Source organism: Hyperoodon ampullatus (assembly GCF_949752795.1).
Source record: "Hyperoodon ampullatus genome assembly, chromosome: 14".
Taxonomy (NCBI): Eukaryota; Metazoa; Chordata; class Mammalia; order Artiodactyla; family Ziphiidae; genus Hyperoodon; species Hyperoodon ampullatus.
In genome coordinates this window covers 45,424,613-45,448,707 of record NC_136927.1, presented here as the reverse complement: position 1 = coordinate 45,448,707, position 24,095 = coordinate 45,424,613, and the positions used below count along the sequence as shown (strand labels likewise).

General features: G+C 38.5%; 1 protein-coding gene across 1 annotated transcript in view; it reads right to left on the bottom strand.

The window, feature by feature from the left end:
* RABGEF1 (RAB guanine nucleotide exchange factor 1) overlaps window positions 1-24,095 on the bottom strand; it is a 63,578-nt gene that overhangs the window by 15,295 nt on the left and 24,188 nt on the right. Inside the window, exons 2-4 of the mRNA XM_079718774.1 lie at window positions 20,180-20,365; window positions 17,696-17,862; window positions 3,937-4,106 (exon numbers count right to left, since the gene is read on the bottom strand). Coding sequence (XP_079574900.1) covers window positions 3,937-4,106; window positions 17,696-17,862; window positions 20,180-20,358 — 516 coding nt within the window. The 5' untranslated portion in view covers window positions 20,359-20,365. The remainder of the gene's footprint in view (window positions 1-3,936; window positions 4,107-17,695; window positions 17,863-20,179; window positions 20,366-24,095) is intronic.

Below are 24,095 nucleotides of genomic sequence, written 5' to 3'. Positions count from 1 at the left end.
GTCAAATTCAATTATTGGCAAAATGAAGGTGGTAAGAAGTGTTAAGGTATATATGTTCATTTCATACCTCTAAGGAAAAGCCAGTAGTCCATCACTTTCAGGAGCTAGATGGTTACAAATTACAAATGAACTCAAATATGCTCTGTACAAACATCATCATATTATTTTTCAGCATCGGAAATGTTTAAACTTGTGCCTTTCCTTCAATGAATGAAATGTGTAGGGGGCTAAGTGTTCCAATAACTCACATTTCACAGTGAGATGCAGAAGAATCAGTGCAGTTGGTGCAGTCAGGTAGCCAAACTGCAGAATTCCCAAAGACACTGCATTCATTTAAAACACTCTGATGTCACCAGAGTTTGAGGAGATACAGCGTTATTCATGACACTCTAGAGGTCCAGTAGTGTCCTGTTGGCCTCTTCTGCAAATACGTGACATTACTAAACATGTAGGTCTAAAAATCAATGGAACAGACTCCCGAATTAGAGTTCCTTAGTGCAATTGTGTGTTTAGCCATTGGTTACTGGAGTTTTCCAACAAGGTTTAGGAAAATATCAAAAGTACTCATAGATGAGTAAAGTGAACCAGGCTTTCAAGGAGTATAGCAGCTAGTTTAAAAAAGTCTCTTCAAGAGGCTGCTACATTTCTTTCACCATCCGCAGCAGGGTGGGCCTTTGGGTGTGCCCGTGCAGTTGTACCCCACACTAGCACCACTGTGCCCAGTTCCTTCTCCTCAACCAGCATGTGGAACGAGGCCTCACGCCTGTAAGAGTCAAAACTTGGCTAGATCTGAACCATAACTGGTTCAAGTTAAGTAAGCCATGCTTCATGAACACCTTCTGAATGTGGACTTCAGTCCTTATGAGGCCCTCATAGAGGCTCTTCAGGTAAGGGTTATCATCTTTTACTTCTTCATTGTGTTGCCTTCTCCAAAATGTCTGCAGCCTCTCACAAGTCCTTGCAAAAGCTCTAAAAACCATTTTTCCATAGTCTCTTTTAGCTGCCCTTCTAGCTTGACCTTCCTGTCCATGAGGATCTTCTCTGCAGAAGGAGTATCTCTCTCCTGGTACACTTTGACCCACATCCTCTTCCATTCTGGCCACTGTTCTTTTTGCAGTTGTGCACAATAGGAAAGGGCCTGAGAAACAATGTCAAAGCTGGGAGACTATATCGCACCAGCCTCACCCACTGAGCCATCAAGGCTGCCTTGGTATGACATGTTCTTGATTATTTTTCTTCATTCATTACTTTTAACATAGTTATCAACTCAATCTTTTACCTAGTTTTCCTTCTTATGATGTACACATTCCATCACCTCAGATGTTTTCCCACTGTCCTGTTGCCTCACTTCTCATCCTTAATGCCTCTGATTTTAAAATTAACCCAGAACCATTAGGTTCTGGGTTACTTGCCCCAACCCCCTGATTTTCTTACCATAATTAAAGCCTACTCTGTTGATTAAAGCTTCTTTGTTTTGAATACATGCTTCTGCTCTCCTAACAGTAATTACATAGCAGGGCAAACTACTCCTTGCACACACATATGGTTTAGAATTATAAAGCTATTTTAAAATATAGGAGAACACCTATCTTTTTACTTATCTTGGGGAAGAGAAGATATAGCCATATTTTAAATTATTATATTTTCTTCCTCCTCATTTAGGTTTAGAAAACAGTTTTTCAGGAGAATTAATATCAGAAAAACTTTAAGTATATAATCTAATCAATACCAGACTTTTACAGAATGAATGGCTGGGAAAAGAACACTGAAATCAGCAAAAGGTCTTAACACTGTGCTTGACTGCTTCCTTCGCAAGGAAAAAGAGCATATTTGAACTACTACTAATAAAGAAATCGTGTTTTAAAAACAGCATTGAAAAACCCAGAAAGTTCATTTATTAGAAAGCTTTAATGGGGGCTTCCCTGGTGGTGCAGTGGTTGAGGGTCCGCCTGCCGATGCAGGGGACACGGGTTTGTGCCCCGGTCCGGGAAGATCCCACATGCCGCGGAGCGGCTGGGCCCGTGAGCCATGGCCGCTGGGCCTGCGCGTCTGGAGCCTGTGCTCCACAATGGGAGAGGCCACAGCAGTGAGAAGCCCGCGTACCACACACACACAAAAATAATAATAATAAAAAAAAGCTTTAATGCAATATCCAATAAATTAAAGGGTCTAAATTTTGAGATAGCAGAGGGTTACAAAGGATATACTTTTAAAAATGGGGCAAGCTACACTTTCAGAACAGGGGAAAATGTATGTGAGGGATTTATCAACAATTAGCAAGGGCAGGATTTAAACAGTTTGGGCAGCAAAAGAGTTTCTCTAGGAGTCTTATTTACTTTGATTTAACTGTGGTCTGTGTGTTTTGAAAATATTTTCATATGAATAAATTTGTGGAAAAAAATTTTTTTTACCAGGTCAGGGAGCTTATTAAGTTAGAAAATATGGTTTTCAAGTTATGATGGGAAAGGTGAACATCTAGCTGGGTCTATATAATGTTTTAAAATTACCCTGGGCACATACAGTTTTTTGTCCAAATGACAAAGAAATCTAGACATTCTTCATTTCACTGATGACCACATACATCCCTGAGTCCATGGCCACTCTTAAACCTATATGAAGCTTGGTTCTCACAGTGAGATTCTTAAATTCTAGTTATGTAAACTAAATATGTAACAATAATAAGTTTAAAAAACTAAACCTTGTAAATTCTTCTTTAGCTTCCTCTTAGCACCCCACTCCCTCCCCCACCTTCCCATTTTCTCAATAAAATTTAAATTCTTGCTGTGGTGACTTCAAAGAAGAAAAAAGTAGCTGATGACAACTGTATGTTCAACATAAATGAATTCTGTGTTAATGACGTCACTGCCTATCTCGTGTGTAATAGAAATATTTCTTAAAGAATGTGAAAAGGGACTACAAGGGACTATTAAGTAGCTAATGAGATTAATCAAAAAGACAAAAGGGTAAAAAAATAAACCCTTCAGCTTCTGAAGAGTCTTAGCAAACAACAGTTGTTGAAAAGTCAAGCGTTACATTGCAATACTGCAATGTGTGTGGATTATGTAGGTGCTGAATGAAATTTCAGACAAAAGAGATACCTTCTAGGAATGAGGAAATTTAAAAAAAAATCTCAGTAGAGATATTAAATGTTTCCTGATAAAGATAAAATGGCTGAAAAAAATTTAATGCAATTCTGAAAATACTTAATTTTCTAGACTTGACCCATATGTGGTAAAAAGGTTGCTCACCACTGGGCATACACTAGGACTGGAGAAGACAGGAATGATAGGAATGAAGAGGAAAAAGATGTGGGCAAGAGTGGTTCATTGTTGAAATTATGGGTTAGAAAGTACAGGTCAAAGACACATGTGTGGAAGACACAAGGTGTTATCCAAGTGACCCTGGACAAGTCACTTATCCTCTCTGGCTCTCAACCTCCCCACCTGTAAAATAAAGGGACGGTAACTATATAGTTGCTAAGGTCCCTTTCAATGTTTAAATTTTAGCTTTCCCTTCTCTACCTGAGCAAGGAGAGGAAAATTAAAAATCAATACAAAACAAAACTAAAAAAACCTAAAATGATTACTACTGGTCTAATGATTGTTACTTAGAGTTCAAGGTCTACTATGGCTCTCTTGGCAGTTTACACTATTTACAAGGTGACAAGTTAGGACGGCTTATTACTAAAGTACACAACACAAGTAGCTCTGATGCCAGACGTTCCATGCGAAGATGATCCAAACACCACTGAGTTGCAGAGGAAAAGTATTAGCCTGGGAGGCGTGTTTAACTTGGTTCAGTGACATTTCTCAGGTAAGTCACTTAACATTCCTGGGTCTTTATTTTCTCAGTTGTAAAATGACAAAGTTGCACTACATTATCTCTAAGACCTTTCCTAAAACCAAAACTCATGTTTCTAAGTGGTTCTCAACCTACCCTTTTGTAATGCATTGTTTCCAAAAATAGCTTGGTCTGCTTATAGACTTCTTGGCCTGTCTTGTGGAAGGTCTTGAGAAATTCTATGAACTCTTTAGACACTCTATCCGTTTCAATGCTGGTTTGCCGGTTTATAGAAGGACTGGGAGCTTTTGGTTCCTGAATTTCTGCTGGGAAAATTAAACATAGTAAGTTTCATTACACAGAAGAGCCATGCATGGAATTACTTTCAGTATCTAATTTAAGATTATTTAAATTATGCTAAATCAAAGTTAAACTTGAATTTAAATTATTTTATGTTTAAATGTTTGGATTTTCCTTAAAGTAAGCTAAATCTATTTTATGAGTAGGAAGTACAATTAGATAAAACTACATATCTAAAAGATACTCCTATTCAAATAAAGGTGCTCTATCAGTATCTTCTTAGCCAAAATATATCATGCTTTGATCTATATATTTAATTGTTAACATTAACACTGAAATGGCACTGCTATCTTGAACTCTCTCAAAGTCTGCATGAATTTACAAAACCAGTCAACATGTAAATAACAATCAGTAGAAGCACAAAAATTATAGATTACTTATGCTAGACAACCTTCCCAAATCCACTTGATTTGCCAAAAAGGCAAAGGCTAATTTAGTTATGTGGAGATGAACAATTATTTACCCACCATTCAAACTTCAAGTCATACTGCTCAAAGTGAAAGTATGCATCCAAAGTAGTACAGTGACCATGACAGAGCAGAGGCAAGAGAAGCAGAAAAAAAAAAAAAAAAAAAAACACTGTCCAATCAGTTGGCCACACAACTCTTTGCCCTCTTCAAATAAATATACTGAAAGGAAAATAAGACCTTTACATAACAGAGATAAGGGTGTTGTAATAGGGTAAGTGCTCTCAGAAAACATGAAATATTACTTGGTTTCTGATCACCTTCTAAGCCTCCTGATTTTGAATTGTGCTCTCTAATGCAATACCTGAAAGGAATTAAAGTATCTCATATACCCATGATCCTTTTCTATACACACACAAAAAAAGATAGGAAGAAAAAGTACCTTTTGTAGGTATTAAAATCAACCTATTACATGCTTTCTCAGAGCAATATCCTTTTTTTTAACTGAAGCATAGTTGATTTACAATGCTGTGTTAGTTTCTTGTGTACAGCAAAGTGATTCAGTTATATATACATATAAATATATTCTTTTTCATATTCTTTTCCATTATGGTTTATTACAGGATATTGAATATAGTTCCCTGTGCTATACAGTAGGACCTTGTTTATTTTATACACAATAGTTTGTATCTGCTAATCCCAAACTCCTAATTTATTCCTCCCCTACCCCCTTTCTCCTTTGGTAACCATAAGTTTGTTTCTATGTCTGTGAATCTGTTTCAGAGTAATTTCTTACAATCTTATTTTTTGAACTTTAGTATCTGAAATACATTTTAATGATGTAGTGGCAATAAAGTTTTAAGATAATAAAAGCATTACACCTATTAGAGTGACTGGTTTATTCAAGTGAGACAAACACACACAGATCATGTAAAAATATACCTTAACTACATAGGTCAAACTAAAGATTCCGCCTCTCACTTCAAAAAAATCCTTTTCCAACGTACACAAATCAATGTGATACACCACATCAACAAAAGAAAAGACAAAACCACATGATCATCTCAACAGATACAGAAAAAGCATTTGATAAAATTCAACATTTATTCACAATAAAAACTCTTACCAAAATGGCTATAGAGGCAACATATCTCAACATAATAAAGCTATTTATGACAAACCCACAACCAACATAATACTCAACAGTGAAATGCTGAAAGCCTTTCTGCTAAAATCTGAAACAAGACAAGGATGCCCATTCTTACCACTTCTATTCAACATAGTATTGGAGGTCCTGTCCACAGAAATCAGACAAGAAAAAGAAATAAAAGGTACCCAAATTGGAAGAGGTAAAATTGTCATTATATGCAGACGACATGATACTATACACAGAAAACCCTGAAGACTCCACACAAAAACTACTAGAACTGATAAACAAATTCAGCATGGTAGCAGGATACAGGATTAACATAAAGGAATCTGTTGCATTTCTTTACACTAACAATGAAATATCAGAAAAGTAAAAACAAACAAAAACCCTTTAAAATCACATCAAAAAAAACAAAAACAAAAACAAAAAAACTTAGGCATAAACCTGACCAAGGAAGTAAAAGACTTACATGCTGAGAACTATAAAACACTGATAAAGAAAACTGAAGATAATTCAAATAAATGGAAAGATATCCCATGCTCTTGGATTGGAAGAATTAATATTGTTAAAATGGCCATACTACCCAAAGCAATCTACAGAGTTAATGTGGTCCCTATCAAATTATCCAAGACATTTTTTACAGAACTAGAACAAAAATCCTAAAATTTATATGGAACCATAAAAGACCCAGAACTGCCAAAGCAATCCTAAGTAAAAAGAACAAAGCTGGGGGCATAACCCTCTGAGACTTCAGACAATACTACAAAGCTAGAGTAATCAAAACAGTGTGGTACTGGCACAAAAACAGACATATGGATCAATGGCACAGAATAGAGAGCCCAGAAATAAACCCACACACCTACAGTCAATTAATCTTCGACAAAGGAGGCAAGAGGGATTTCCCTGGTGGTTCAGTGGTTAAGACTTCACGCTTCCACTGCAGGGGGCATGGGTTCAATCCCTGGTTAGGGAACTAAGATCCCACATGCCAAGCAGTGCAGCCACAAAACAAACAAAACAAAACAAACACACACACACACACACACAAAACAAAACCAAGACAAAGGAGGCAAGAATATACAATGGAGAAAAGATAGTCTCTTCAGCAAGTGGTGTTGGGAAAGCTGGACAGCCACACGCAAATCAATGAAGTTAGAACACGTTCTCACACCACACACAAAAATAAACTCAAAATGGCTTTAAGACTTAAGTGTAAGACATGACACCATAAAACTCCTAGAATAGAACATAGGAAAAATATTCTCTGACATAAATCGCACCAATGTTTTCCTGGGTCAGTCTCCCAAGGCAATAGAAATAAAAGCAAAAATAAACAAATGGAACCTAATCAAACCCATAATATTTTGCACAGCAAAGGAAACCAAAAGGCACAAAATGACAACCTACGGACTGGGAGAAAATATTTGCAAACAAAGCAACTGACAAGAGCTTAATTTCCAAAATATACAAACAGCTCATACAACTCAGTAACAAAACAACAAACAACCCAATCAAAAAATGGGGAAAAGACCTAAACAGACATTTCTCCAAAGAAGACAAGCACGATGGCCAAAAGGCACATGAAAAGATGCTCACCATTGCTAATTATTAGAGAAATGCAACAGGTACAATGAGGTACCACCTCACACCAGTCAGAAGGGCCATCATTAAAAAGTCTACAGGAATTCCCTGGCAGTCCTGTGGTTAGGATTCCATGCTTCCACTGCAGGGGGCACAGGTTCAATCCCTGGTCAGGGAACTAAGATCCTGCATGCAGCACTGTGTGGCCAAAAAAAAAAAAAAAAAAAATTCAATTAAAAAGTCTACAAATAACAAATGCTAGAGAGGGTGTGGAGAAAAGGGAACCCTCCTACACTGTTGGTGGAAATGTAAATTCATGCAGCCACTATGGAAAACAGTATGGAGGTTCCTCAAAAAACTAAAAATAGAGTTGCCATATGATCCAGCAATCCCACTCCTGGGCATATATCCAGACAAAACTGTAATTCAAAAAGATACATGCACCACAATGTTCACAGGAGCACTATGTACAATAGCCAAGACTGAAGCAACCTAAATGTCCATCAACAGATGAGTGGATAAAGAAGTGGTGTATACACACAATGGAATACTATTCAGCCATAAAAAAGAAAGAATGCCATTTGCAGTAACATGTATGGACCTAGAGATTATTATACTAAGTGAAGTAAGTCAGAAAGAGTACGACAAATACCATATGATATCACTTATATGTGGAACCTAAAGTATGACACAAATAAGCTTATTTACCAAACAGAAACAGACTCACAGACATGGAAAACAAACTTATGGTTACCAAAGTGGGTAGAGGGTGAGGGAGGGATGAAATGGGAGTTTGGGATTAGCAGATACAAACTACTATATATAAAAATAAACAACAAGGATATAATGTATAGCACAGGGAACGAAATTCAATATCCTGTAATAAACCGTAATGGACAAGAATATGAAAAAATAAACAAAAAAACACCCCTTTTCCCCTCTAAACTGCATATTGACATTAAGTAGTTAGCAGATCAAAATTGCACTTTATAGTTATCTTTCCAAATCACGTATCTGTCTATCTTCTAAAGTATCAGGTGCTTCCTAACTATGGTTCAAAATGGAGAAGCCCTGGGACTTCCCTGGTGGTCCAGTGGTTAAAACTCCACGCTCCCAATGCAGGGGGCTCAGGTTCGATCCCCGATCAGGGAACTAGATCCCACATGCCGCAACTAAGAGCCTGCATGCCACAAATGAAGATTCTGCATGCCGCAACTAAAAGATCCCAAGTGCCGCAACTAAAAGATCCCAAGTGTCGCAACTAAGACCTGGTGCAGCCGAATGAATGAATAAATAAATAAAATTAAATTAAAGAAAAACTTTTTTTTAAGTTATGAAAAAAAATGTAGACGCCCTAAAAGAATTCAATCATATTAAAAGAAAACGTAAAGAACAGAAGAAGGGCACATAAAAACACACTATATGTATGGCTAAAAATGCTGTCAAAAGTCAGACAACAAACTGGAAAAAATGTTTGTAAGTTACATCATGAAGGGCTGTTCTCCCTAATATACAAGGACTCCTATAAATATAGAGGAAGAAAAATCCAACGGCTCAATAGAAAAATGAGTGAAGAATATTAACACTGCACAGAAGGGAAACATAGATGGATCTTAAGCATAGGAAATATACTCAATCTCACACACGATAACAAATGTGCAAATTAAACCTACTAGTATTGTTGTACAGCAGAAACTAACACAACATTGTAAAGTAATTATACTCCAATAAGATAAAAAAAAGACAAAGAAAAAAAAACTATTATTAGATGGCATTTTAAAAATTAACAAGTCGGCAAAACTCTGAAGTTTGATGTTGATGAGGATATAGGGGAAAAGGCACTTATACTATGGAGGTAGGAATGTAAAATGACATACCTGCAATGGAATGCAATTTGGCAATAACCATCAAAGTTAAAAATACATTTATCCTATGACCCAACAATTCCATTTCTGAGAAATTTTCCACTGACATAACTGCACATGTACAAAATGAAATATGTACAAGGCTACCCATTTTAGTACTTGTAAAAGCAGAGGTCTGAAGATGGCATAAATGGCCACTACTAAGGGACTAAACAAACTTTGGCTTAATCCATAAAGTGGAATATTACGTAGCTTTAATTTAAAGGATAATTAAAAAAATTTTTAAAGTATCCTTTTTATGTACTGATAAGGAAAGAGTTCTTAAATATATTGCTAAGCTAAAAAAGCAGGGTATTTGTAGTGTGCTTTTATGTAAAATAGGAGGATTGGGATAAGAACAAATTGTGTTTATAAATGAAAACAAAAGAATGATACACAAACTAGTAACAAAAGTTGTCTGAATATGGGGGAAGGATGGTGGTAGTGGCTGGGAACCAGATGGGTGAGGGACCATATATACCTTTTATTTTTGAGCCATTTGGATGTACGACCTTTTTTTTTTTTTTTAAGCAAATTAGGCACAATTTAACTCAAAAACTGGCACATCTTTTCTGAAACTTCTTTTTACCAATACGGAAAACCTAAAATTATATTTGACACCCTGTACAATTAGAAAAAATTCTTTAATACTTGGAATTTAATCTTTCACTCAATCTGATAAATTCCACTCCTAGTCGTGATGGAACAACAGGGATTAGGTTTACCCTACTGCCTTAACAACTAGAAAAATCAGACAAAACATATGAAAAAATGGTTTTCAGACACTGGCCAACAGGCAGCGGGGAGAGTAACCCCGGAGAGAAGGGGACAAACATGGTAAATCCTACAAGTGCCCCAGCTCACTGCAGGTAGAGTTTTTAGGCCTTGGCACAGGGAGAGGCAGCTCAAACAGAGCCTAGCAGACTTGCTGAATTGGGGAAACAATATTTAGAGCTCAAGAAGGCCCAAGTTGCTAGAATTTGCGTGGCAAAACACATAGGGGATGGGCTGCAAAGAAAAATCTCCAGATAACTGCAGAGGGGTTCCCTTGAGTCTCTGACTGAGTACTGCACATGCACGTGAGAAAACAACCCACAACTGGGTAAAGGAGTGGGCAGAACAATCTCCTGAGCACACATGACAGGAAATAATTCATTTTTCCTACTAGCCAGGAACAAAGAGTATCAGCAATGGCAAATATGTGGGCAACTATAGAAGACATTTTCTCATTCAAAAATTTACTTAAGGGCTTCCCTGGTGGCGCAGTGGTTAAGAATCCGCCTGCCAATGCAGGGGACACGGGTTCAAGCCCTGGTCCAGGAAGATCCCACATGCTGCAGAGGAACTAAGACCGTGTACCACAACTACTGAGCCTGTGCCCTAGAGCCTGTGAGCCACAACTACTGAGCCCGCGCACCTAGAGCCCGTGATCCACAACAAAAGAAGCCACCACAATGAGAAGGCCGTGCACCACAACGAAGAGTAGCCCCCACTCTCCGCAACTACAGAAAGCCTGCACGCAGCAACGAAGACCCAACGCAGCCAAAAATAAATAAATAAATTTATAATTAAAAAAAAAAAACCCACAAAACACAAAAAGAAGGCAAGAAAAGAGGAGAGAAAGAATTATATCCAGATGGGATAAACAGAAAACAGAGTAAAATGGTAGGTTTAAGCTCCATCTTACCAAAAATTTCATTAAATATAAGTAGTCTAAATAGCCCTGTGTTTTTAATACAGAAGCAAATCTTGTATTTCAAGTATAGCCAGTCTGTTATGATTATCAAGTTTTCCATTTCCCAATCCAAACACTCAACTTAAAAAGTCTTGGCAGCAGAACAAAATGTGCTCTTGAATTATAATGCTTAAGCTATTATTCAATGACAATTTTCTACATGGCAGACACTGTGCTTTACTCCACATTCTCATCAACCCTTAACAATTTTGTTATATTCCTGAAACCATATGAAATAATGAATGTACACACCAATAAAATTTTTTTGTTAGGTAGGTGGAATTATCAATGAGGTTAGAGGTTAAGTCATTTACGTGAAACATACACAGGTTAAGAAAAAAGCTGGGATTTGAATCCAGATCTGTTTGACTCCCAAGCCCAAGTTCTTCACAGTCACACCATAATTCCCTCCTATCATTACAGCATATTTATTCCTGTTTAAATTAAGCAACGAGGGCTTCCCTGGTGGTGCAGTGGTTAAGAATCTGCCTGCCGATGTGGGGGACACGGGTTCGTGCCCCGGTCCGGGAAGATCCCACATGGCGCGGAGCGGCTAGCCCTGTGGGCCATGGCCGCTGAGCCTGCGCGCCCGGAGCCTGTGCTCCACAACAGGAGAGGCCACAGCAATGAGAAGCCCACGTACGGCAATCAATCAATCAATCAATCAATCAATAAAAAAAAGCAATGAGTATCAACTGAGCACCTACTACGTAAGGCTGTCTGCAAGCCAGATGACATATTAAATCAAATTAAATCTTCAATAAAGTAAACCTATAAAAGCAAAATCTTCAAGGGGCTTCCCTGGTGGCTCAGTGGTTAAGAATCCGCCTGCCAATGCAAGGGACACGGGTTCAAGCCCTGGTCCGGGAAGATCCCACATGCTGCAGAGCAACTACGCCCGTGCACCACAACTACTGAGCCTGCACTCTAGAGCCCGTGAGCCACAACTACTGAGTCCGTGTGCCACAACTACAGAAGCCCACGCGCCTAGAGAAGCCACCACAATGAGAAGCCCACACACCGCTCGCGGTTGTGCAAAGAGTAGCCCCCTCTCGCCACAACTAGAGAAAACCCACGTGCAGCAACAAAGACCCAATGCAGCCAAAAATAAATAAATAAATTTATAAAAGCAAAATCTTCAACAAAAAGGCTATTTGAAGGATAGCTGTGAAAGAGTAAACACAACCTAAAAATGTCAATATCAAAATAGAGAGTGGGGCTTCCCTGGTGGCGCAGTGGTTGAGAGTCCGCCTGCCGATGCAGGGAACACGGGTTCGTGCCCCGGTCCGGGAAGATCCCACATGCCGCGGAGCGGCTGGGCCCGTGAGCCATGGCCGCTGAGCCTGTGCGTCCGGAGCCTGTGCTCCGCAACGGGAGAGGCCACAACAGTGAGAGGCCCGTGTACCGCAAAAAAAAAAAAAAGAGCGTGATCATGTAGTAAAGATGGTTAACACCATTTTAGTACTAAAAACATATTTTGTATCTCAATGTTAAAAAAATGTACTGAAAATCCCACGTTTCTCAGATTATCCAAATAGAATAAGGACAGCTTAGTAGAATATTATAGTTCTTCTGACTTTTTCAGCTGTTTTGACTATAGATATATAATATGGACTAAAAGGCAGATAGTCTGTAGTATAATAAAAAATATATATATTTGGTTTTTGGCCCAGGGATGGATATTTTCGATCACCAATAGCCAATGATTTGATCAGCCATGCCTACAAAATGAAACCTCCATAAAAACCCTTATATGACAAGGTTTGGGGAGCTTCCACATTGATGAACGCGTCGAGGTGCTGGGAGCAAATGCCCAGATGGCATGGAAGCTTGGTGCCCCCCTCCCCTATCTTGCCCTATGCATCTCCCTTCCATTTGGCTGTTCCTGAGTTGTATTCTTTAATAAACCCATAAGCATAAACAAACTGTCTTCCTGAGACAGTTCTAACAAATTATCAAACCTAAGGAGAAGGTTGTGGGAACCCCCGATTTACAGCTGGTTGGTCAGAAGTACGGGTGTCCCCACTCCTGGGGATTGCAACTGGCATCTGAGGTGGGGGCAGTCTTGTGGGGTCCAGCCCTTAACCTATGGAGTCTGTGCTGACTCTGCGTAGTTGGGGTCAGAACAGGACTGACTTGCTGGATATCCAGTTGGTATTGTAAAATAAAAGAAACCACATATTTGGTTCAGGGAGAAATTTTCTCATCGTCCTTATCAATGAAAGTCAGAAACTGATCATGTTTCAAATACATTATATTCAAAACATTATAAAAGATGATTTTACAAGATAAAAAAAATTTTGGAGTAGACAAGAAAAGGCAATCAAGCTGAGTGTACCTGAGAAATGATTGTAAAAACAGGCACAATTATAAAACTGGTTCCAAATTCAACCTGGGGAATCATTACTTCAGTTTCATCTAAGTACCAAAGAGGCCCACAAGATTAAAGTAGCAATTCATTAGTAATTCTTCAAATGATGTAATTAACACTATGCTTCAACTTAATTAACATCTGAAATTTGGGTCTTGGGATATCACTGAGTGTAAGAGGATTATAGTTTTGTTTTATTTATTTATCTATCTATCTATCTATTTATTTTTGCGGTACGCGGGCCTCTCACTGTTGTGGCCTCTCCCGCTGCGGAGCACAGGCTCCGGACACGCAGGCTCAGCAGCCATGGCTCACGGGCCCAGCCGCTCCGCGGCATTTGGGATCTTCCCAGACCTGGGCACGAACCCATGTCCCCTGCATCGGCAGGCGGACTCTCAACCACTGCGCCACCAGGGAAGCCCTTGTTTTGTTTTTTAAATCTTATTTTGAAATAACTTCAAATTTACAGAAAATCTACAAGAATGTTACAAAGAATTCCTTTATACCCTTTATCCAGATTTATAAAATTTTAGCATTTTGTTCCATGTCTGTGTGTATTATTTTTCTAAATTTTTTCAGAGTAGATTGTATGTTTCATGCGCTTTACCCCTTAGTATGAGTATTTCTCAGCAACAAGAATATTCTGTTGCTAACGGTAGTTATTGAAAAAAAGTATGTTTTTTTGTGTGTGTTTTTTGGGGTTTTTTTTTGCGGTACACGGGCCTCTCACTGTTGTGGCCTCTCCCGCTGCGGAGCACAGGCTCTGGACGCGCAGGCTCAGCGGCCATGGCTCACGGGCCCAGACGCTCCACGGCATGTGGGATCTTCCCGGACCGGGGCATGAACCCATGTCCCCTGCATCGGCAGGCGGACTCTCAACCACTGCACCACCAGGGAAGTCCCAGAAGTATTTGTTTTTTACACAGGGTCAAATTGAGGGTCACACATTCATTTAGTGGTCACGTATACTTAGTCTCCTCTCATCTAGATACGTTCCCCAGACTTCCTTTGTTTTTTTATGACACTGACAATTTTGAAGAATACAGGCCAGTTTATTTTATTCAGTGCACTTCAATTTGGGTTTCTCTACTGTTTTCTCATGACTGGATTTCAGGTTATAAATTTTCAGCTTAAATATTACACAATTCATGTTGTGTTCTTCTCTAAGTATCATATCTAGAGGCACAGGATGTCCATTTCCCCCCATCCTTATGTAGCTGACATGACATTCCTCTACTTGGAATTAATAATAAGTTGAGGGAGTTAATTTGAGATTATGTTCATAACTTGTTCCTCGGGAAACCCCCTCCTCTCATCCCAGACTTAGCATCCACACTGATGAAACTTGTCTGAATCAATTCTTATTAGGATGACTACAAGATGGTGATTTTCTGTCTCCATCACTCCTATTTATTAGTCAAGATTCTATGGTAAGGTTCTCCTCTTCTGTATTTAATTATTTATCTATTTTATTAGTTGGACGGAGTAATGAATTATTGTTTTATTCATTTACACTCCATTTATTGTCTTTGGCCAGAGGGAACCCATTCATGCTGACTTCTGGGCCTTTGACCTGTCCCCAACATTTCTGAGGGGCCCTTCTTTCCCAGCTCAAGTTCCAGAATCAGTCATTTCTCCAAGGAACCTTAATTCACTTCAGTGAAGAATAGTATTTAGACTCTAAGGTCTGAGTAGAAAGATTGGTATTTTAATTCTAAAAAAAGAAAAGATATTCCTCCTTAGAGCACTGCTTTTAGATTAGTTTGTAAAAGATATACACAAGAGTCTACTCTGGGTGACAACGTCTATTTGAGCTCCGAAAGAAAAGGGCATTTTGGAACTTATGAGCAAGTACTTCGACTTGGCTGACCCCCTATGATTTACTCTAAACTATAGCTCACTCAACCTTAGTTTGGAGAGTAAAGAACTAAAAGTAAATTCTCTGAGTCTTTACAGTCAAGCTGTTCCATTTACCTCCTCTGGAGGGACAGCCAATTCTAACAGGAAGTTAAAATAGTTTTCAAATCCCTTAGAAGGTTATTTGTCTTCTATATACTACCAACCTGCCCTGGCTTAAGAGCTTTCTTTCATGCTACCAATAGAAGCAAGTAAAATACTAAGAGCAAGGACATCTTGGATTAACAAAGTGAAATAAAGAATACAGAACACAAAAGGTTTATTGTAGTCTAGAGTCAATAAATTAAAACTGCATTTAGTATAGGCTAACTTTATCCACATGCAAAGGCCAAACAAATTATCAGCCTGAAATGCAAAGTTCGCCTGGCAGAGTTACAAAAGTAATCTGTGAAACAAAGATCCAACAGCATCCTCTTTTCTAATGCACACACATCAATCTTTTCCCCAACGCTTTGAGGTCTTTCTCACCATATGCTTTCTACAGACAAAAAAACAGCTAAAGATCAAAAAAATATAAAGTAAAAATCGATCATTCTAAAGAGAAGAAAAAAGGTAAGAACTATTCCACATAAAAGTTTTTAACATACAAATCACTTGAAATTTTTCTTTTAAAGTACAAATCTTCTCTCCATAATATAATGTATACTGTACAGAAGGTCTTAGGACATGATTTTTTTTAATTGCCAAGTATAGTCAATGAATGTATGTGACTATTAAGCACTTCAGTAATAGAAACTTCATTATCTAGATACAGACACAGATATAGTTATAGATAAAAACACATATTTCAAGGCCAAGGGATATAATGGAAAAAAGCTTAACCAGGAGTTAGGAGACCTGAGGTCTAATACATCAACTCATTATATGACCCTGGGTAAATTAGTTAACATTTATGGGCTTTCATACTGTCATCTGTAAAATGTGGCAGTTACAGCTGATGGTTCTACAATTTCTTTACTATTTCATCTGTTGTCATATACCATTTCACCATACATCTATAAATTCATAAGGTTAATGAGACTTTCTCAAAGCAGGAAACAGAATTTAAGCTAAATAGGGATGAATGGCTTTGATCAATACCTTTGTGCTCCTTACCAGCAGAGATAATTTTGTCAGAAAAACAACAGGCATTTTAAAATAGCTAACACTTACTGGAGATTAACTATGTGTGTCAGGTACTGCGCTGAACTCTGTACACACATCGGCTCATTTAATCCTCAAGACATGCCTATGATAGGTATTACTGTCCCTCAGAATAGACAGGGCTTAAAGAGATTAGCTTGCTTAAGGTCACACAGCTAGCAAACTGCAAAGCTGAGACTCAAACCAGGATGACTCCAAAGCTTACGGTTTTAATCACCCTACTACACTATCTTTTAATAAATAAATCATGAGCCAAATACATTCTTATCAAATACACTTAATCTCTAGCAGGTACTGATTATTTCTTCTTACTACTGTAGAGAAAACTGCTGAGTGACAGCCAACCAAGAACAACTCCAAATTAATCACGTGAACAAAAAGATTGTTTAAAGGTTTGCCTCTATTAAAGAGAAGTGCTGTGTTTTTAGATAAGCAATTGTTCCTTTTAATAAAACAAAAATACAATAGTCATTAAATCCGAAAGACCAGAAAAGATCTTAAGGTGTAATATTATTATTATTATTAGTTTTTTAAGGTGCGATATTATTATGCCCCTTCCTTTAAGCAGACCAAAAATCTCATGACAATTACCCCAGGTTGGGGGGCAGGGGGTGAGGGGGTGCAAGGGGGTGTCTAAGAGAATAGCTCTACCGATAGCATCAGTGTTGGTTCCCAGTATCCCTCACCATTTCAAATTTACTGCATAGCTCTGATTACCAACATAAAGGTTCAGAGACTAAGCCCTAACAACAGACATTCTTTCTTGCTTCCTGCTAGGCCACTTCAACTAGCCTATCTGCTCACTAGTGAGAATCTTCCTGCTTGTTTAATATGGAATTTTAAGAAGTAGGATGAATAAGGTCAAGTACATACAAAAGTGAGCCTTTTCCTACATGTTCTCTACATAGTATTTCCTCAACACACAGGCTGTCTCTCTAATAAGCTCTCAGAAAACTTCTTTTTTAGACAACTTTAAGCCTAGAAACAGTCATTTCTGATAAGGTATGGATAGTGAGGATATTAAACAAAGGAGAATAAACCAATATCCAAAAATTAAAGGCATAAAAAATAAAACATCCAAACAGATGGGATGGGAATGAATTTTATAAACAAAACTACATATTTCAATTACCTTTATTCCTCTTATAGAGTAAATAAGTTCTCTAAAATACAACGTCCTCCAACCAAAGAGATTTCATACATCATCTGCACCTCAAACCCAACATCTCAAGTCTGCGCTGATATTCTCTGAACGTTTACAGAAATTAGAAAGCTGAGCCCACATACACTGTGGATCTACTCTATATCTCTTTGGGCACAAAAGAAAAAAGAGAATCAGAAAATTACCCTTCTTTGATCCAACCCTGGATGAAGCACTGAAGAATTTCTTCACTGTGGTAACCTTGCGGGTCTTCTCATTGGTTTTCTTTTCTTCAAACTTGGAAAATGTGAGGGATTGGGCCCCTTGGCTGCTCTGACTGCTGGCAAACGCCTCTTCTTCCTCCCGCTGTAGTCTGTAATTCAAGAAGAGGTTAAGTTTAACCCTGATATTCTCCAAGTTCTCCTTGTATCTAAAGGTAATAACTCAATGAACTGGGGATCTAAAATTTGTAGAACTAGAGGCTAAATACACCAAATAGGTCTGAGGTCTCTGATAGGAAGCTCTCCTATGTGCTACTACAAACTTCAAAAGGGACTTCTCCGTGGATCATGTTCATTCAGCAATTGTACTAGTGTTACATAAAGCAAATAAAGTCTAGTCCTTTTCCCTGACAACTTCAAGGTTGGAAGAGAGAAAAAGACAAGTAAATAATTACCACATAATGTAACAGTGCCTATAGTAGAGAGCAAAACCCAAGTGCTATGAGAACATAGGAAAAAATAAACTAAATCTGCTGAAGGAGTCCAAGAAGGTTTTATAATGGTGACATTTAGGCCAGTCTTAGAAGGATCAAGAGGACTCCGCCAAGTAAAAGGGCATTCCAGGAAGAAGGTACTACAAATGTGAAGGATGTGGCTTTTGTTGTGGACCAAGTTCATTCAACGTAGTCAGATCACTGACGGTGTGATGGACTATGATGCTGGATGTACAGTTAGGCACCAGATGGTAAGAAACCTTGACTGCCAAGCCTGCTATAATCCTGGATTTCATCATGTGGTGGGGAACCAAGAAAGACTATAATCCAGTAAGTTACCATTATCTGATCTGTGTTTTAAAGGTAATGCAGGTAGCTGTGTGACAACTTGAGGGGCAGAGAGACTAGGGACAGAGACAATAATTAAGAATATATTACAAAGATTTAAGTGAGAGAAATAAGAACCTGGAAAATAGGAAAGGATGAAATTCAAAACACTTCTCTTAGCTAGAATAAGCAGAACTTGCTTAATTAGTTGTAAACAGTGTGGGAGGTGAAGAAGAAATTAATAATGACTAATGTTTTTTAGCCAACTGAATAAATAGTGATGTCGTTAATTGATACCGGAGGAGGGTTAGGAGGAACTGCTGGGAGTGGGGATTAGAGTAAATAAAAGCAAGAAATCTGGCCTTGGACCAGCTGAATTTGAGGTATTTATAGTAAGTCTCAAAGGCTATCTACAGAACTATGGTTCTCAAAGTGGATTCCCCAGACAGCAGCATCAACATCACCTGGGAACTTGTTAAAAATGCAAATTCTCAGGCCTCACTCCCAACTTACAAGAGTCCGAGATTCTGAGGGTGAGGTTCAGTGATCACCATTTTTACAAGCTTTCCAGGTGATTCTCATGCCTGTTCAAATATGAGAAAGTGCTGTAGGAAATCTCAAGCAAGGTTGCAATTGGAAGCAGTAAGAAACAGCAACAAAATCACAGGTAGAGGTGTTGGTGTGAGAATGGAATAGGGACACATCTTTCTCTGAGACAAAACAGAAGTTAATATAAAGACACTAGTACAGTTTGATAACAAGGGAGAAAGCTAAGGGAATTCATGCCTAGTGGCCTCTACTTTCTTTCTAAAATAGGATCAGCTACAGAGAATATCAGGAATGCAATGGGAAACCCAAAGAAATAGTTAATGTTCTATGTCTATATTTTCTCTCTTTGACTGACTATGGAGTCACTGAAAGCAGCAAGTGTACTTTATAATACTGAGTTCATCACAGATGGTAGCAAAGTAATCACTCAACAAACATACCTGATTAAATATAAAAAAAACTAGCAAAAGCTGTCAGAGATCAGTCTTTTATTGAGAAGCTTCACAGTTTCTAGGATGCTTTGGTAAAGGATTAACATTATTCATGGTATTTTATTAGTTCCTATGCTCACTAGACATTCTATGTTTTAATTTTTATCATAATCATATTTCTGCATAATACTAACAAATGCCATTTTTTTAAAGAAAAGTTAAATTTCCATAATGTAAGGATTATATATACAAATCAACAGGTTTCTATTATTATGTGCTTATCACTGTGCCAGATGCCATGCTGGATATATTAAAAGAACGAGGAAAATAATGCTTGATGAAAGTCATGTGCAGTAACCTCATTTAATCTTCACCACAAAACATGTTTATCTCCATTCTTCCACTCCAAGGAGCTTACTGTCTTTATTAGAGAACTAAGACTAACGCATCCCAAACACAGAACAATTAAAAGTTAAGACAAAGACAAAATAAAGAAATCACTGAAAGCTACTCATTAAACGCTGAATGAGGGGAAAAAATTCATTTCTCTTAATATTAAACTGACTTGCTGACAGATCAAAACAGAAGAAAAAAATGTATTCTGACAATGACAGAGCTATGTATCCAGTTATATCACTGTTAAACCACCCCTAGTTAAGTCCTTTTACCGCTCTGCTAGTTCCCAATCCTCCTGAATCTGCTTCTGCCTGGCTTTGTGGTACTCCTCCCTCCAGCACTTGGAGCAGAAACCCTGCCAAGCAGGGTTGCCGTAATAACCACATCCTTTCTTGCATAGGAGCTCTGATTGATCCACATGAATTCCTCGGCGTTCAGACTTAAGGCTCATCTTCTTCCTGTTAATCAAAGAGCAAACAAGAAAGTTTTGTTGAAAATGAATTCACTATCATTCTACTCACAGCAAACAATTAAGAAAAAAAAATGAGTCTATCATCTTCAAGCTATAATGGAAGAAAGGAGAGAGGGAGGGAAGGAGGGAAAAAGAAAGTTTAGATATTGCAAATTACTGTCATACTAAAGAACAAACTTCTTATTCCTGCCCAATAATATAAAAAACACTTTAAGAAGGACTAATATTGGATTAAAGACCTAAACAGAAGACATGAAACTATAAAACTCCTAGAAGAAAACATAGGGGAAAAACTTCACAACATTAGATTTGGAGACAATTCCTTGGATATGACACCAAAAGTACAAGCATCAAGAGCAAAAATACACAAATGGGACTACATCAAACTTAAAAACTTCTACACAGGAAAGGAATCAACAGAGTGAAAAGGCAACCTATAGAATGGGATAAAATATCTGCAAACCATATATCTGATAAGAGGTTAATATCCAGAATATGTAAAGAACTCCTAAAACTCAACAACAACAAAAATCCAATTAAAAATTAGCAAAGGCCATGAATAGACAATTCTCCAAAGAAGATGTACAAATAGCCAACATGTGAAAAGATGCTCAATGTCACTTATCATCAGGTAAATGCAAATCAAAACCACAAGGAGATATCACCACACACCTGATAGAGTGACTATCATCAAAAAGAACAAAAATAACAAGTGTTGGCAAGGATGCGGAGAAATTGGAACTCTTGTGTACAGTTGGTGGGAATGTAAAATGGCACAGCCACTGGGGAAAACAGTATGGTGGTTCCTCAAAAAATTAGAAATAGAATTATCATATGATCCAGCAATCTCACTTCTGGGTATACACCCAAAAGAACTGAAAACAGGATCTTGAAGAGATACCTGCACACTCATGTTCACTGAGCATTATTCACAACAGCCAAGAGTTGTTATTCACAACATTCAAGCATTATTCACAACATTCACAGCATTCACAACAGCCAAGCAATCTAAATATCCATCAAAGGATGAATGTATAAATGTATAAATGTATAAACACAGGATGAATGGATGAAGAAAACATGGTATATACAATGGAATATTATATAGCCTTATAAAAGAAGGAAATCCTATCACATGCTACAACATGGATGAACCTTGAGAACATTACGTCAAGTAGCCAATCACGAAAAGGCAAATCAAAGACATTATTCCACCTACATGAGGTATCTAAATTAGTCAAACTCTCAGAACCAGAAAGTAGAATGATGGTTGCCAGGGGCTGGGGGAAGGGAGGCAAAGAGGAGTTGCTGTTCAATGGGTATAGGGTTTCAGTTTTGCCAGACAAAAAAGTTCTAGAGATCTGTTGTACAAGGTGCACATAGTTAACACTACTGTACACTTTATTTTTTAATTAATTAATTAATTAATTTTAATTAATTAATTAATTTATGGCTGCATTGGGTCTTCATTGCTGCGCGCAGGTTTTCTCTAGTTGTGGCGAGCGGGGGCTACTCTTCATTGCGGTGTGCAGGCTTCTCACTGCGGTGGCTTCTCTTGTTGCGGAGCACGGGCTCTAGGGCGCACAGGCTTCAGGAGTTGTGGCACGTGGGCTCAGTAGCTGTGACTTGAGAGCTCTAGAGTGCAGGCTCAGTAGTTGTGGCACACGGGCTTAGTTGCTCCGTGTCATGTGGGATCTTCCCGGACCAAGGCTCGAACCCGAGTCCCCTGCATTGGCAGGCAGATTCTCAACCACTGCACCACCAGGGAAGCCCCTGTACACTTTAAAAATGGTTAAGATGGTAAATTTTATGTTATGTGTTTTTTACCACAATAAAAAAAAGGATTTTAATATTAAAAAAAAGGGGGAATAGTAGATCCTTCTTATTTGCTACCATTTTAAACCTGAGGGACAAAGTACAATCTTCTTGAAATACTCTGTGTTCTTACTACATTATGTCATTTGGCTCAAAAAGACAACTTCATTTCAACGATATAAAAGTGAATACTTTGTCCCAAATGAGATAATTTAACATTCACCAAGAAAACAAGTGTAATTAAAGCATCAGAATAGAATTTAAACTCCTTGAGACGGTATTCAAGGCCCTACTGTTTGCCACCACTCACTACATGCCTAATACTGTGACAGGTACTCAGTATAATTATTTCTCACAAAAACCAAGGTAGATATTATCTCCATTTTATTAGATGTGAAAATTCATAAACAAAAACACAGGCAGCATGAACAATGAAGAAAAAGAGAAAAGTGCTATGAAACTGAGGGGCGGTGGGAGAAGGTGAGGTCATTCTGACTTAGGGAGCATGGAGAGACCACCTGGGCCAGGGAGTGAAGGGTGGGGGATGTAGGCCTTCAAGAGCCTTGAGTTGAGGCTTAGAGGGTCTTGGAGCGATGACACAAAAAGAGGGAAGACGTTCTGGACAGGAAGAACATCTTTTGCAAAACACTCAGAGACAGGACAGCAAATGCAGAACATGAATGATGTGGTATAAGTAGGAGGTAAACAGAAGCAGTTACGTGTGAAGTTCAATTATGATGGCTTTTTAAAACACGCAAAAGTCTGGGTTACAGCATTGTTGCTTCAGTGAAAAGGGGAAATCAGGATAGGTGTCTATTTTAAGACATAAAACTTGAGAGGTGGAGTTCTGTCTTCCAGTATGATGAAGTGAGGAGGACAATAAATCCTCTCCACCAAAATCAACTATAAAGATAGACAAAACTTCCTCTCTGCTGATGGATCAAATTGTGAACCAAGGAATGCATTCAAACTTCAAGCCACCGACTGGCTCTCTCACATCTCCTGTGTGTATGCACAGTCTCTGTTGGCCAGACATTGGAAGCCTTACTGGCTAGAGATGTTTGTGCACAAATTCAGTCTTTGAACAAACAACAATCTTCGGCTGAACATTAAGGTATGCAGGCAGATGGGTGACCCCGAGAAGGAAATCAAGGATAAAAATAAATATAAGAAAAAAAAATGAGGACAGACATGAGCAGCCGCAGGGTGTGGGGAAGAGAGACTTCACAGGTGTAGTCCAGCTATAAAACCTAGATGGCATGCGCTAAGCACTATTTTTGAGGATTTTCAAAGGCAAAAGGGAGGAGAAGAATTAAGGAAGAAGACCAGAATTCAGTGTATCACTGAATCCTCGGTGAGTTTACCCTTTTTTCCCCTCCAGTATCACCAAGCCAACCCAGAAGTGGACACCAGGGCACAGAGAGAGCTCCTCTAGCTCTGGCTCAAAGAATGCGAAAGGGAACTCCTAACACTGAGAGGAAATAAGGAAATCCCTCCATTTTCTTGTCTTTTTTTTTTCCTCCTTCTCTTGAGCCATGAGCAATCACATGGTGTCCACAGAAGCGGCTGGAATGAGAGACTGCAGGAGCTAAACTCGGAGGAAGGGTAACTATCCATTTTTCCCACCCTCTAGTCTCCTAGACAGTGATGGGAGTACAAGACAGAGCGGGGTAACTAATTCCACAGCTTTCCACCCAGAGGAGAGAAGATGAGCCCCGAGAGAACTTTAAGAATACAGGAGGAATCAATCAGGAGAACTCAAGAAAGCAAGCTGAAAATGTGTGCATGGGCCTGATGCTATTCAGGATCAGAGACTAAAATTCACACTAATAGAGACCACTGCACAGGTTTCAGACTGACACACGCAGGAAACAGATCAAAATAGTACTGCGAAGCCTCTG